At 47.1% G+C, this 13842-nt stretch overlaps 1 protein-coding gene across 2 annotated transcripts in view; it reads left to right on the top strand.

The window, feature by feature from the left end:
- The window catches only part of SLC25A33 (solute carrier family 25 member 33), a 37799-nt gene that overhangs the window by 13387 nt on the left and 10570 nt on the right, over positions 1–13842 (top strand). Inside the window, exons 3-4 of one of the 2 annotated variants that reach the window (XM_048824608.2) lie at positions 7713–7754; positions 8619–8798. In XM_048824608.2, coding sequence (XP_048680565.1) covers positions 8752–8798 — 47 coding nt within the window. In that variant the 5' untranslated portion in view covers positions 7713–7754; positions 8619–8751. The remainder of the gene's footprint in view (positions 1–7712; positions 7755–8618; positions 8799–13842) is intronic. The other variant, XM_048824607.2, reaches the window with a different exon arrangement.

Here is a 13842-nt window from a genome sequence, read left to right as displayed (position 1 = left end):
GTGACACACTGCAAAAATGGTGGTTACGAAGCTCTGCCTTTTTTGAGTGGCTTTACATATAATTTTGTGTCTCCAATTTTCCCCCCTGTAATAGCACCTAGCAGTTAAGACACTCTATAAAAAGAAAGCCAGCAAAGAAGATTGTATGACTAAAGCATCTGTCCCATTATTTATGTAAATAGGGAAGGATGACTTTCTTTGGTGAAAGCAGAAACCTACTACTGTGCTTACATAATTTTTCATTTCAAAGGGAATTCATTAATCACTTCGGTTTCTGCTCTTGGATGATAAATTCTTTAAGATGGGGGGTGTAGACAGGCTGAGTCAAGTTCTCCTCTCACGCCATGGATTTCAGCGGAGTCGCTTGTGATTTACACTACCATAAGTGAAGGTAGAATCTGGTTTGTTGTGCCAGTGTTGGATCCAGGCATTCAGGAGCAGAGGGAAGGACTTGAGGTACATGTCAGGTCCATGCCCAGAATGCAATTCCAACCCCAAACTATTTTAAAGTCTGTACTCTGGGACCGGACAAAGGTTTTGTTGTGAAGGGTTTTCCCTGCCCAGGGCCCCAGTCCCTTCCCCCTCCACCTTCTCTGTGTTCAGGCAAGCACATGGGCAGCACGCACAGTTCATGCTGTCCATTGAGGAAGATGTGCTAAAGCCTTGTGCTCCAAAGCTCTATTTGCAGAGCAGATAGCTAATGTCAGGCCCAGGTTCTGTACACAAAGTGAGCAAAGTGCTGATAACAACCAAGCTGCTTGTTCAGTCAGTCTTTTGTGTCAGTTTTTCTGTAAATGTAGCTCAGCCTCCATCCATGCAACAGAATTTCAGCTGCTGTGTGTGTGCCTAGCTTCCTAAGCAGCTTGGGTGTTTTATTCTACAGCCAAGGTCAAAATCAAGTGGATTAAAATGTCTGGAGGCAAAGCTGTTTCTCAGAATACCTGTTACTGTAAAATGCATGGATTGCCACTGGTTTAGGATAAAAGAAAAGGAGTACTTGTGGCACCTTAGAGACTAACCAATTTATTTGAGCATGAGCTTTTGTGAGCTACAGCTCACTTCATCAGATGTATACCGTGGAAACTGCAGCAGACTTTATATACACACAGAGAATATGAAACAATACCTCCTCCCACCCCACTGTCCTGCTGGTAATAGCTTATCTAAAGTGATCAACAGGTGGGCCATTTCCAGCACAAATCCAGGTTTTCTCACCCTCCACCCCCCCACACAAATTCACTCTCCTGCTGGTGCTAGCCCATCCAAAGTGACAACTCTTTACATAATCAAGTCGGGCTATTTCCTGCATAGATCCAGGTTTTCTCACATCCCCCCCACCCCCATACACACACAAACTCACTCTCCTGCTGGTAATAGCTCATCTAAACTGACCACTCTCCAAGTTTAAATCCAAGTTAAACCAGAACATCTGGGGGGGGGGGGGGGAGGTAGGAAAAAACAAGAGGAAACAGGCTACCTTGCATAATGACTTAGCCACTCCCAGTCTCTATTTAAGCCTAAATTAATAGTATCCAATTTGCAAATGAATTCCAATTCAGCAGTTTCTCGCTGGAGTCTGGATTTGAAGTTTTTTTGTTTTAAGATAGCGACCTTCATGTCTGTGATTGCGTGACCAGAGAGATTGAAGTGTTCTCCGACTGGTTTATGAATGTTATAATTCTTGACATCTGATTTGTGTCCATTTATTCTTTTACGTAGAGACTGTCCAGTTTGACCAATGTACATGGCAGAGGGGCATTGCTGGCACATGATGGCATATATCACATTGGTGGATGTGCAGGTGAACGAGCCTCTGATAGTGTGGCTGATGTTATTAGGCCCTGTGATGGTGTCCCCTGAATAGATATGTGGGCACAATTGGCAACGGGCTTTGTTGCAAGGATAAGTTCCTGGGTTAGTGGTTCTGTTGTGTGGTATGTGGTTGTTGGTGAGTATTTGCTTCAGGTTGCGGGGCTGTCTGTAGGCAAGGACTGGCCTGTCTCCCAAGACTTGTGAGAGTGTTGGGTCATCCTTTAGGATAGGTTGTAGATCCTTAATAATGCGTTGGAGGGGTTTTAGTTGGGGGCTGAAGGTGACCGCTCGTGGCGTTCTGTTATTTTCTTTGTTAGGCCTGTCCTGTAGTAGGTAACTTCTGGGAACTCTTCTGGCTCTATCAATCTGTTTAATAACATCAGCCACACTATCAGAGGCTCGTTCACCTGCACATCCACCAATGTGATATATGCCATCATGTGCCAGCAATGCCCCTCTGCCATGTACATTGGTCAAACTGGACGGTCTCTACGTAAAAGAATAAATGGACACAAATCAGATGTCAAGAATTATAACATTCATAAACCAGTCGGAGAACACTTCAATCTCTCTGGTCACGCAATCACAGACATGAAGGTCGCTATCTTAAAACAAAAAAACTTCAAATCCAGACTCCAGCGAGAAACTGCTGAATTGGAATTCATTTGCAAATTGGATACTATTAATTTAGGCTTAAATAGAGACTGGGAGTGGCTAAGTCATTATGCAAGGTAGCCTGTTTCCTCTTGTTTTTTCCTACCTCCCCCCCCCCCCCCCAGATGTTCTGGTTTAACTTGGATTTAAACTTGGAGAGTGGTCAGTTTAGATGAGCTATTACCAGCAGGAGAGTGAGTTTGTGTGTGTATGGGGGTGGGGGGGATGTGAGAAAACCTGGATCTATGCAGGAAATAGCCCGACTTGATTATGTAAAGAGTTGTCACTTTGGATGGGCTAGCACCAGCAGGAGAGTGAATTTGTGTGGGGGGGTGGAGGGTGAGAAAACCTGGATTTGTGCTGGAAATGGCCCACCTGTTGATCACTTTAGATAAGCTATTACCAGCAGGACAGTGGGGTGGGAGGAGGTATTGTTTCATATTCTCTGTGTGTATATAAAGTCTGCTGCAGTTTCCACGGTATACATCTGATGAAGTGAGCTGTAGCTCACGAAAGCTCATGCTCAAATAAATTGGTTAGTCTCTAAGGTGCCACAAGTACTCCTTTTCTTTTTGCGAATACAAACTAACACGGCTGTTCCTCTGAAACCTGGTTTAGGATAAGCTCTTTCTGTTTGTGATAGGAAGGAGCAAGAATCAAGAAGACAAAGGAAAACACACTTGACTGATATTGTTACTCATAGTTTAAGGCTCTAAAGTTCTCAGATTTCACAGGGGGGCTGTTTGTATGGGGGAGAATTATTAATGGTAAAGGGAGGAAGAATCTTGCAGTCTATCCAGCAAATACAAACAATAATGGGGAAACTGGAATTAAAGTACCCTCTATGTTGCCAAATAGTCCTGGATGTTCTGATCATCTTTACAGTAAGGCCTAGTCTATCCTTAAAAGTTTTGCTGTCAAAACCCCTATAGTGTAGATAGATGCAGCTTATACAGGCAAAAAGAAAAGCTTTTGCCCTTATAGTTTATATCAATTCAGCAAGCAAAATTAGCTCTACCACCAAAAGCACATGTTATGACCAGCTTTTCTCAAATGCGGTCACCAGGGGATTTTTCTGTGGCCTGGGTGGAGATTGGGTGGAGGGTCGCAAAGCAGTTGCTCCTGGCTGCCTTGGTGTTTGCTAGCACTGCCAGCAAGGGATCAGCGCTCTTCACCACAGAGCCTCTTGGGGGCTCCGGGCAGCGCCTCTGCAGACATGTGGGGCCAGTGTGCCAGCATGCTCTGGGGGCTGCAGGCTTCAGCCTGGGGCAGTGGGGCTTAGGGTTGGAAAAATTGTCAGAGCAGCCACCAGCAGGGGTTGGTGGCCGCACTCTGAGGCCACCAAAAAGAGTTGTTCAGCAAATCCCTCGCTAGGTAGGGGCTTGCGTAACAGGGGGCAAGAAGTGGCACAGGCCCACCTCCAATCAGCAGGGGCACAGAACTCCTGCGGTGCTGGGTCAGGGAGAGCGAGCTCCACTGGCCCCCGGGGCGGGACGGGGAGAGATGAGTAAGGTCCACTGACTCGGGGGAAGGGGGGAACCAGCCTCTCGAGCCGCGGACAGCACAGAGATTGCCCCTCCAAAAGCGACCAAACTTTTATTCTTGTGCACACCCCTAACACTAGGGCATTTGCCTGCATAGAAATGTCAGAGAAAATCACCCCTAACCAGCCTGGCTATAGCAGCAAAAGTTCTTAGTGTGTAGACCTGGCATTAGACTTTACTCTGGTGCATATGAGTTTTTCCAGCAAGTTTCTTGTAACTCTATCAGGCACTGCTTGGCCTGTGAGTAAGATGAGGGGCAGTTTTTTGCTTCCTTCTCATGGACAACACCTAAATTGCAATTTCACCATAAGATCCACTGAATTAAATGGTATTCTCCAAAGGGAATCTCATAGCATGTTATCACTTCAAGAAATGCTAAGACGCTTGTGTAAACAAAGAAAATGCTTCCTTCCATTGAGTTGAGCTGTGGAAGATCTCTCCTATTTAAGTTGTAGAAAACTGAACTTTTCATTCTACATCCTAGCTAACGCCTATAATAATATCTTATAGCACACTTCTTCAGTAGATCACAAAGCACTTCACAAAGGAAGTATCCTACTGAGGCACACAGGGGCAAAGAGTTTTGACCAAGGCCACTCAGCCAGGGCAGTGGAAGAGATGAGAATAATACCCAGCTCTTTTGAGTTTTAGTTTGGAGCTCTATCCACTTGGCCACACTGCCTCTGTTGATCATTACTGGCAAGGGTTAATTCTGGAGCAGAGAGCTTCAGCATGATTGCAGGAAGCAGCATGCATGTAAGGTGAGGTGCAACACACTAGTTCAGGGGGTCTCACACTCAATTTACCTTAGAGCCAGTGCCAGTCCTCAAATCCCCCCAGCAGGCCAGTAATGTCACTGACAATGGTGGTCCGAAAAGAAAATGTTTATATTTTGTTTTTTATTTTGAATTTCTTAGCAATAATAAAACTGTCATACAACTTTATACAATTCTTTGCCTGCCAGAGAGTTTTTAGTGTTTGCCAGACACCTGGCAACACTTCAGTTCTGTCAGTTTGTTGATGTTTGGCCTCAGTGACAAAGCCGTTGAAACCTTCAGGATTACGGCAAGGTGTGCATCAGATAGTTGTGGCAGGTATTTTGACTTGGGGTGGGGGAGTGACACTGCCTCCACGGCTTACTCTGCCTGGCAACTAATGATGCTGCCTCCATGGCTGATTCTGCCCAATGATTAGTGATGATATTTCTGTCCCTCTCCCCCAGCCAATGGGAGCTGCAGGGGGTGGTGCCTGCAGAAGACAGAGCTGGCAGCATGGCTATATGGGCTTCTTCTCTATGGGCTGCAGTGGGGAGGCCGCTTACGTAGCAGTACAGTAAACTCCTCACTTAACGTTGTAGTTCTGTTCCTGAAAAATGTGACTTTAAGTGAAACGATGTTAAGCGAATCCAATTTCCCCATAAGAATGGATGTAAATGGGGGGGGGGGGGGTTAGGTTCCAGGGAAATTTTTTTTTTTGCCGTACAGTACAGTACTATAGTTGGGAGGTGCCCCCGCCTTACCCCACACAGGCACAGCCCACTGGCACTGGAGACAATGAGGCAGGCAAGGAGGCTGAAGGTGCTGTAGGCTAGGAGAAGCACGTTGCACAGCTGCAGCTTCCCCTACTCTTCAAGCACCAGGGGCAGGGCACTCAACCCTCAGCCTGCCCACTCCACCCCTTCCCCCAAGCCCCCACCCTTGACCCGTCTCTTCTACCCTCCCTCCCTCCCCCTTCACTCCGCACGCCACATCCTTGCTTCTCCCCTGCCTTGCCTTGCGACGTTCAGGGGGCAGGGGAGGGAGGGAGGGGGAGCCTGTGCACCGAGTCCTCACTCCTCCCCCCTCCCTCCTGAATGCTGCAAGCCAGCTGATTGCCATGGGCAGGAGGCGGGGGAAGGAGGGGGAAAGTGCTGATCCACAGGATCTGCCAGCAGGTGGGAGGTGCTGTGGGGGGCGGGGGCGGCGTAGGGGAGCTGATCGGGGGCTGCCAGCTGTGGACAAAGTAGACAGCCAAACGACATTATAGCAAAGCATTGCACAACTTTAAATGGAGCATGTTCTGTAATTGAGGAGGGACGTAAGATCGAAACAACATTAAGCGAGAGGATGTTAAGTGAGGAGTTACTGTAGAACCTCTCTGAGCCACAGACTTGCATATTGTCCTAACCTGCAGCCTTGCCCCACATCTCAGCACAGATGTAATAGCAGAATGGTGTTGTAAGCTTACTGGAAAAGTTATGCGTGTTACTGAAGCTTTACACAATATGTACTATGGGAAAAAAAACATTTGCTAGCATGCAGTGAACTGTTAGGATAAATCATTGTAAACAACATTTGTCAAAATAAATGAACCAGCTACATCTTGCAATCATGTTTGTTTGTTTATTTTAATTTCCAGAGGGTTTCCCAATCAGTAGTGTGAGTTAGCATTGTTCATTGCTCAATGTATACACAGTAGTTGCTAGTCCTTGGGGTGGGGTGTGCATGAGTAGGTTTCAGGGGGTCTGCCGAGCAGGTACAGCATTAGACTTTCTGGGGCTCATGACAGAAAGCTGAAGCCCCACCACGTGTAGCTCAGGGCCCCAAGCCCTGCCCCCTGGGGCTGAAGTTGAAGCCTGAGCAACTTAGCTTCACAGGGCCCTCTGTGACATGGGGCCCCGGGCAGTTGCCCTGCTTGCTACCCACTAATGTTGGTCCTGGCTTTTGTATGCAGAAAACCTGTTGTTGTGGCATAAGTGGGACATGGAGTTTTTATAGCATGTTGGGGTGGGGGCTCAGAAAGGAAAACGTTGAGAACCCCACCCCCGAACTTACGGTATGCCTGCACTGCACACTAAGCCCAGGCTCTGATTCAGGTTCAGCCCAAGCCCTCCTTTCATCCGCACACACGAATCAGTCTAACTCATGTCAGCAAGCACTCAGGACCTGGGTCATAGGACCCTGCTAGGGCTTCGGGCTCTCACCCACCCCTCGAACGTTTTGCACGGTGGATGCAGCTCAAGCTGTAGACCCAAGTCAGAATGTCTGTGTAGTGCAGTACTGACGCACATTAGCATGGCTGTGATACCATGGTCCAGCAATTGTAAACCCAGGTGTCCAATACAGTGAGGATGCTTGAGCACAGGCTTGGAAGCATGGTCCACAAGCCTGGACCCCACTGACCTGGATTTACGATGCCGTGTGTAGACACCCTTAAGGGCTTGTCTACTCAGGGACATTCAGGAAAGAAATGCAAACTTTTAGTTAATTTGGAATTAAAAGTGCATTAGTTACACCCCATTAATCCCTGGGTGGACACTCTTTCAGAATTTAAGTGGCCTTATTTTGGTTTTGTTCACTAGTGAATTAAACTAAACTGAGATAAGATCACTTAAATTCTGAATGAGTGTGTCCACTCAGGGATTTAATGCAGTTTAACAAATCCGCTTTAAATTCACACCATAAATTAATTCACATTAATTTTCCTTTGTCCCCAAGTAAACGAGTCCTCTCTATACCATTTGCTAACAGGAAGAAACCATTAGTCAAGAAAAGGAAGGCGAAGAAGACTAAATTGGGTTTTGTCAGCATGTAGATAATGGTGGGGAAAATAAGAGTTGAACAAGAGCAGCAACCATAGCACATGGTGTTACAGTTGAGAAAACAGACAAACTGAAATAAAACTAAATGCTTTCATTACACTTTTTTGTTTTGATTCTATCAGGTGGCAACCGTTTGTGTCAAGGACAAGATTTTCTTGACCCTTGTGAGTAGGGGCTAATGCACAGACTTGGAATTCATGGTTTGTTTCTTTTTAAATTGTTAGTAAAGGTGTTATAGTTTAATATATAAATTACACCTGAGCTTCCCATATCAGAGTCAGTGACCCATCCAATTTGACCACATAGCTTGTCCTTTTGCCCCCCTCTCCTGCCCCCTGTCTTGTTCTCAAATATTAGCTAGTTTTTCAGGGCAATTAACTTGGAAGTCTGAGATTCCTCCACCTACCACTTCCCAGAAGAGAGCGTATGAACTGCTTTTTAAAACGACTGACTGAAGGAGAGAAGGCTTTGTCACATCACTTTTGGCACAAGTCCCCTACAATTGCTATTTTTTACCTTCTCTAGCTAGGCTTTCTTGATGGAAGAATCCCCCAAGGACATAAATCTAGAGCCTTCTTTGTAATAGGGCTAGTGACCCACTAAAAACTGGAATTACCCCACTCCATTCAAGAAAACCAAATTCTCTTGCACAGTAAGATCAGGTGACCTGGACAAACAGGAACATAGAACACGGGACTAAGAGCTGATCAGTTGCTATTGATTTGGGCGTTTTGCTGACCTTCAGAATCCTCCTGCCACTGGTAACTTATGCAAGCATTGAGTAGAAAATGATTCACTAAATCTTTTTGAGACAAGGAAGCATTAGTGCTCCTGAATCTCTTTTTGAACCCTCCTCTTTTATCTCATGCCAAAAATTCCCCTCTCGTGGTATTGACATAAACACAGTTGTAACTCTTTCTTGCAGTGGGAGAAGGGAGGGGAAAGAACTTCACTTGTTATATAACGGTGGTGTTTCGATATGACCTTCTTTTGCTTACACGGTATTCTGTTTGCATTGTGCCATACAGGTGCGGGGGTACAGTTGGTGCCATTGTTACCTGTCCCTTAGAAGTAATAAAGACCAGGCTCCAGTCTTCAAGGCTAGCTTTCCGGACTGTCTACTATCCTCAAGTCCAGCTGGGGACGATCAGTGGGGAAGGAATGGTCAGGCCGACATCTGTATCACCCGGACTTCTCCGGGTTCTAAAGTGAGTACAGCTCTTGTCATTCGTAGCATCCTGTGCAACCAGTGGACTTGACTCTGATTTCATTGGCACTGGTTTTACACTTGAATGGTGTCCTTCTGGACTCACACTGGTGTGAGATGGGAATTGGGCCTTATGTATTCAGCATCAACTGAAAAGTTGAATTAACCTTTAAAAATACATCTTGTGGAAGCACCTTTGAATTTTCAAAGGAACTTATTTAAAACTGCACTGAGAAACTTTCCAAAGAGTATTGGTTTGGATAAGTGTCTGGAGGTAGTATTTTTAAATAGACTTATTGGCTCTAAGCTTTCTGGTAAGTATGAAGCCCCAAGGATCAAGAGACGGTAGTATTCTCTTGCCAGGTGATATGTATGTCTGCTTGCAGGAGAAGTTTTAAAAATATGCTTTTCCTCCATAGCACTTCCTATAGCTCAGAACATGTGGATTCTCACCCTGTTCATCCTTTTGGATTTCTCATGTTTCTCAGTCTTTTGCACTGGAGCAGTGTGATGGGCAAGTCCTGCTGGCTAGGCCCCTGTCTTAGCAGTGTGACTGAAAGACTGAGTGAGCCACTGAGGCAGAACTCCTCCCTCTCATCTCTGGAGCTGGTGACGATCCTAGTTCAGAGTTGGAGCAGCATGGGAGAAAAACTTTTCGTTGCTGCTGTCTGTGCTGTGTACTTGTTCTGGGGACCATGGACTCCAAGACTGTCACTCTAACTGGGGTCTACCCCTCCACCTGTTTCAGGGAGCCTGGTCCCTTTTGTTTTGATGGGCTATACCCACCTTTCTAAGGTTTTGTGGGCCCCCCTCCCGCCTGTGTGGGTGGGTGTTCAGTTGCTTTGATGGGCAGAATCCACAAACACCAGTCATCAAATAGTGTGGGGCCTTGGCCTAAAATTCACTTTAAAAAAAAAAAGAGAGAGAGCCAAAAGCCCATCAAGTGATGAAGAAGGGAAGAGTGTAAAGGCCATAGCGTGTGGTGTCTTGCATTGCTCGACTGGCACTGTGTTTTAGAGTATTAGACTGTAGTTTAATAATATTGGAATGGTCCAAACTAACCTCTGACACACTCTGTGCTGGAGGGTGAAGGGGTGTGTAACACGCCACTGCTCTGGGTTTGCAGGGCAGTAGCACAGTGGTGTACAGTTGGGATTGCTTTTCAGAGCAATCTATCCATGTCTTTCTTTTAAGGCTTAGATTCTGCCAAAAACTGCACAATTGGCAGCTTCAAGACTGAGCTTTTCCAGTGGCGATCTGGCTGCCAGGTTTCCTGTTCCCAGCTTCTTTGAAACAATAGATTGATAAAACTAACAATCCATTTTATACAAGCTTCCTATCTTTCATGTTTGCCACATCATTCATTGCTGTCCCCCTTCTTACATTCCCAGCTACGTGCTGCAAATTAGATGAGACTTGGTTTCTGTCCAAGAACCTGAACTGATGCAAACAGGATCTACATGATGTAATCTTTGCTCAGTACCTGGGGTTGGAAGGTCTCGGGCAGAGGCAGGCAAATTACAGCCCACGGGACCGTCCTGCCCGGCCCTTGAGCTCCCAGCCAAGGAGGCTAGGCCCTGGCCCCTCCCCTGCTGTTTTCCTTCCCCCGCAGGCGCGCCGCTGCGCGGGCAGCACATCTTGTGCCCGCCCACCTCCGAGGCTTTCCAATAAGCCCGTCCCACTGCTCTGAGCGGCATGGTAAGGGGGCGGGGGGAGTTGGATACGGGGCAGGAGGTCCCAGGGGACAGGGATTGGTTGGACGAGGCGGAGGTTTTGTGGGGGGGGGGGGAAAGACACACACTGGTCAGGAAACAGGGAGCGGGTTAGGGGATCCCAGGAAGAGGGGGGACAGGGAACGGGGGGGTTGGATGGGGCGTGCGGTCCTGGGGGACAGTTAGGGACAGGGGTCCCAGGAGGGGTCGGTCAGGGGACAAGGAGCCGGAGGGGGGGGGGGGGAGTTGAATGGATCAGGGTTTCTGGGGGGGGCATTCAGGGGCGGGAAATGGGAGGGAGGCAAGGGCCAGGCAGTTTGCGAAGGCACAGCCTTCCCTACCCAGCCCTCCATACCGTTTCGCAACCCTGATGTGGCCCTTGGCCCAAAAAGCTTGCACACCCCTGGTCTAGGGTGATCTTTTGAATTTGGAGGCCTTTCTGGTACAGGTAGGGCACTGGTGAATGCGTGTGAATGAGGGCTTCTCTGCACTGTTACGAAAGGCGCTGATTGTGACATGCCACACGGGAACTCATGGGGGAGGAGAGGGAAGAGGAAGGAGACTGTCTTTCACAAAAGCAGTCCAGCTAGAAAACCCAGCATGAACAGTCCCTAAGACAGCCCTATTCTTTCCTCCTCTTTTGCTATTTCTGACTGAACGAGCAGCCTTCTGTCTGCTACTGATGTGTGGTTTCAGACAGTGCACATTATATGGTCATTCCCGTAAATCCTCAGCTGGGAGTTTGAACTCCCCCTGTATATCCCTGTTGGAAAATCTCCAAGGCTTGTCAGATGCCTCTGCAGACAGGTAGGAGCAGCAGTGTGTTCAGCCTAATCTTTTCATGACATACATCCAACAAAAGAAGACTGGATCGAAGGCAAGTCAGTGCTCCCAAGCTAATGGGTTTGTATGGCCTAACCTGAGGCCTAGGTCTCTGCTGCTACATTTCTGAAGAAAGCAAAGGCAAAATCTAATCTGCACCAGGTTTATGTGGATCTGTGCAAATAAATATTTGCACTTTATTTTCGTGCAACGATTTTTTGTTTACATCAGGCATTTTGGTGCACCCCTCACCCTCCCCTCCCCCCCCAAAAAAAAGCCCAGCAAAACATGTTGGTTGATTCATGTAATACTGATAAATTTGGCACATTGCCCAGTGAAGTTGCATGAATTAGATAACAATACAGTGGCAATCAAGTCCTCTACAGACTGTGTAGCTTGCATCACGTCACAACTTGAATCTCTTATTATAGATAAGCAATACTTCTCTCCCACCCTATCCCACAAATGCCAAGCACTCCTCTTTATAACATTTTTTTTGGTCAGATTGAGTCTAGAGCAGTACACGATGCACAACCAAGGTAACCGGAGCAAATCAGTACATTTTGGATGCATCTAACTCCCCTCCCTCCTGCGACACAAAGCAATCCTGATTAAAAGGGAGTCCAATAAAACCATTTCAAGGTAGCCAGTTCTTGTGACAGTATTCACCACTCTCTCTCATTTTCAGGGTTGTCCTTTGTGGGGAGATAGAAAGTTGGCTAAAACTGGGTGAGCTTTTACCATCCTTATAGACTCATTAAAGTCAGCGTTTGTGGTCTGGATTTATTTAATCTTGTTTCATTTCAGCAACTGCTCAAAGTCTGTCGCTTGCCTGGCTCCTTTTCCAGATGTCTGTGAAGCAATCTTGCAAATCGATTGTACTGTTTGTATTTCACAGATAATAAATTCTTCAGAGTCTAGAATTGATTTCACACAGGACCTCAGTGCACTCTCCTAAAGAGACAGTGTACACTTGCCACTGGCTCCCCTTTCCCATTTTGATGAAATCAGACCCCCTTGATGCTGCAGTTAACCACAGCTTTGTGTAAATGGGCACATTCTCCAAGGAAAGTGTAAATGCCTTCCTTGTTGCCACCTCCACCAAAGAAAGTTTTCAGAGACCACATTTGTAGAGCGTTCCCTATAGATAGGAGTGCACTTTCCTCCCAAGACTAATTGCCTTCTCTATAGCAACATTGGATGAAGGGGTATAGAGGGAGCATGGACTCGTTCAGCATTTTTCTTAGTTATATCATTGGAGTCAACTGTTCAGAACCTGATTCTTCATTATTAAGGCTACATTGAGGTCATGGAATCCCTGACTTCCAGAATCCTCCGTGACCGTCTCTGCTTCAGCCCCAGGGGCCGAGGGACTGGAGCTGGCAGCCAGCGGGTCCCCAGGAAGGTTCCAGCAACAGGTGACAGCAGTGACGGGGCCCCCTGCAAGTTTCCAGCAACAGGCAACAGCCTCCTGAGGGGGCCCTCCTCAGGGTTCCAGCGATGGGCAACAGCCTCAAGTGGAGGGGTGAGGAGGGGAGGGGGCCACCTTGGGCAAGTGGCTGGGGGTGTCCCATTTTCTCTTTGACAGATATGGTCATCCCGCAGCTCCCAACATCTGTGGGTGAAAGGGGGGGCTTGCTCTGCAGCTGCCGCAGGCAGAGGGGGTTCCCCACAGCTCCCGGCTACCACAGTGGTGGGGGAAACCATGGAGCCGCAGCAGCAAAAGTCACAGAGGTCATGGCTTCCATGAAGTTTTATTTATTGCCCGTGACCTGTCCATGACTTTTTTTTACTAAAAATAACCGTGACAAAATCTTAGCCTTATTCATGATTGATTCTTCAGAGAAGATGCTGTATTAATAGCTTTTGACTCAAGCAAGCCTTCTAGAGCAGGTAATGAGCGGTGATGACTTTTTGGGGCTCCTCTTACTGATGTCTCAGAGTGTTCCAGGCTGCAGAATACTAGGGGTTTGGGGCATTGATTGTCTTTTTATTGTTGTAGATGCTGTGCAAACACACAACAACCTCAGTGGGGTCCTGGTCCATGATTGGAGCTCCTAAATGCCACTACAATTCAAATAATGCTGCTGGTGGTGATCCTTCCTGCTGCTGTGAACTTGAAACCTTAAAGCAGGATGGAGAGCAAATTGGGTCTTTTGCATTAATTCCCTCTGCCCTTCTCTTCTGAAACTGCTGAGCTGGGGGTGGGTGAACTAGGTGCTTTGAGTGGTATCAATAATTCCATTGAAAGGGAAAAAGCCTTCAGAGGCCTCTGTCAGATTGCTCCCAGGGAGTTGTGTATTGGCTATGAAAACACTGACTGTTAAGGCTAGAAAGAAAATAAATGCCCTGGACAGACCTGGTTAAACTTGCCTGTGGAACCTTTCAGAATGGAAAATGGTCCCAGAAGGGCAAGCTGCTTGTGTGTAAACCAGATTTTGGTGAGTCACCTCAGCTGGAAGCCACAGTCGTGACTATTAAAGTGACAAAGAACAAGCAGTCACTGGATCT

Source organism: Caretta caretta, chromosome 18 (genome assembly GCF_965140235.1).
Source record: "Caretta caretta isolate rCarCar2 chromosome 18, rCarCar1.hap1, whole genome shotgun sequence".
Taxonomy (NCBI): Eukaryota; Metazoa; Chordata; order Testudines; family Cheloniidae; genus Caretta; species Caretta caretta.
Note: the sequence above shows the minus strand (reverse complement) of the source record. Positions and strands in the feature narration are given on the sequence as shown.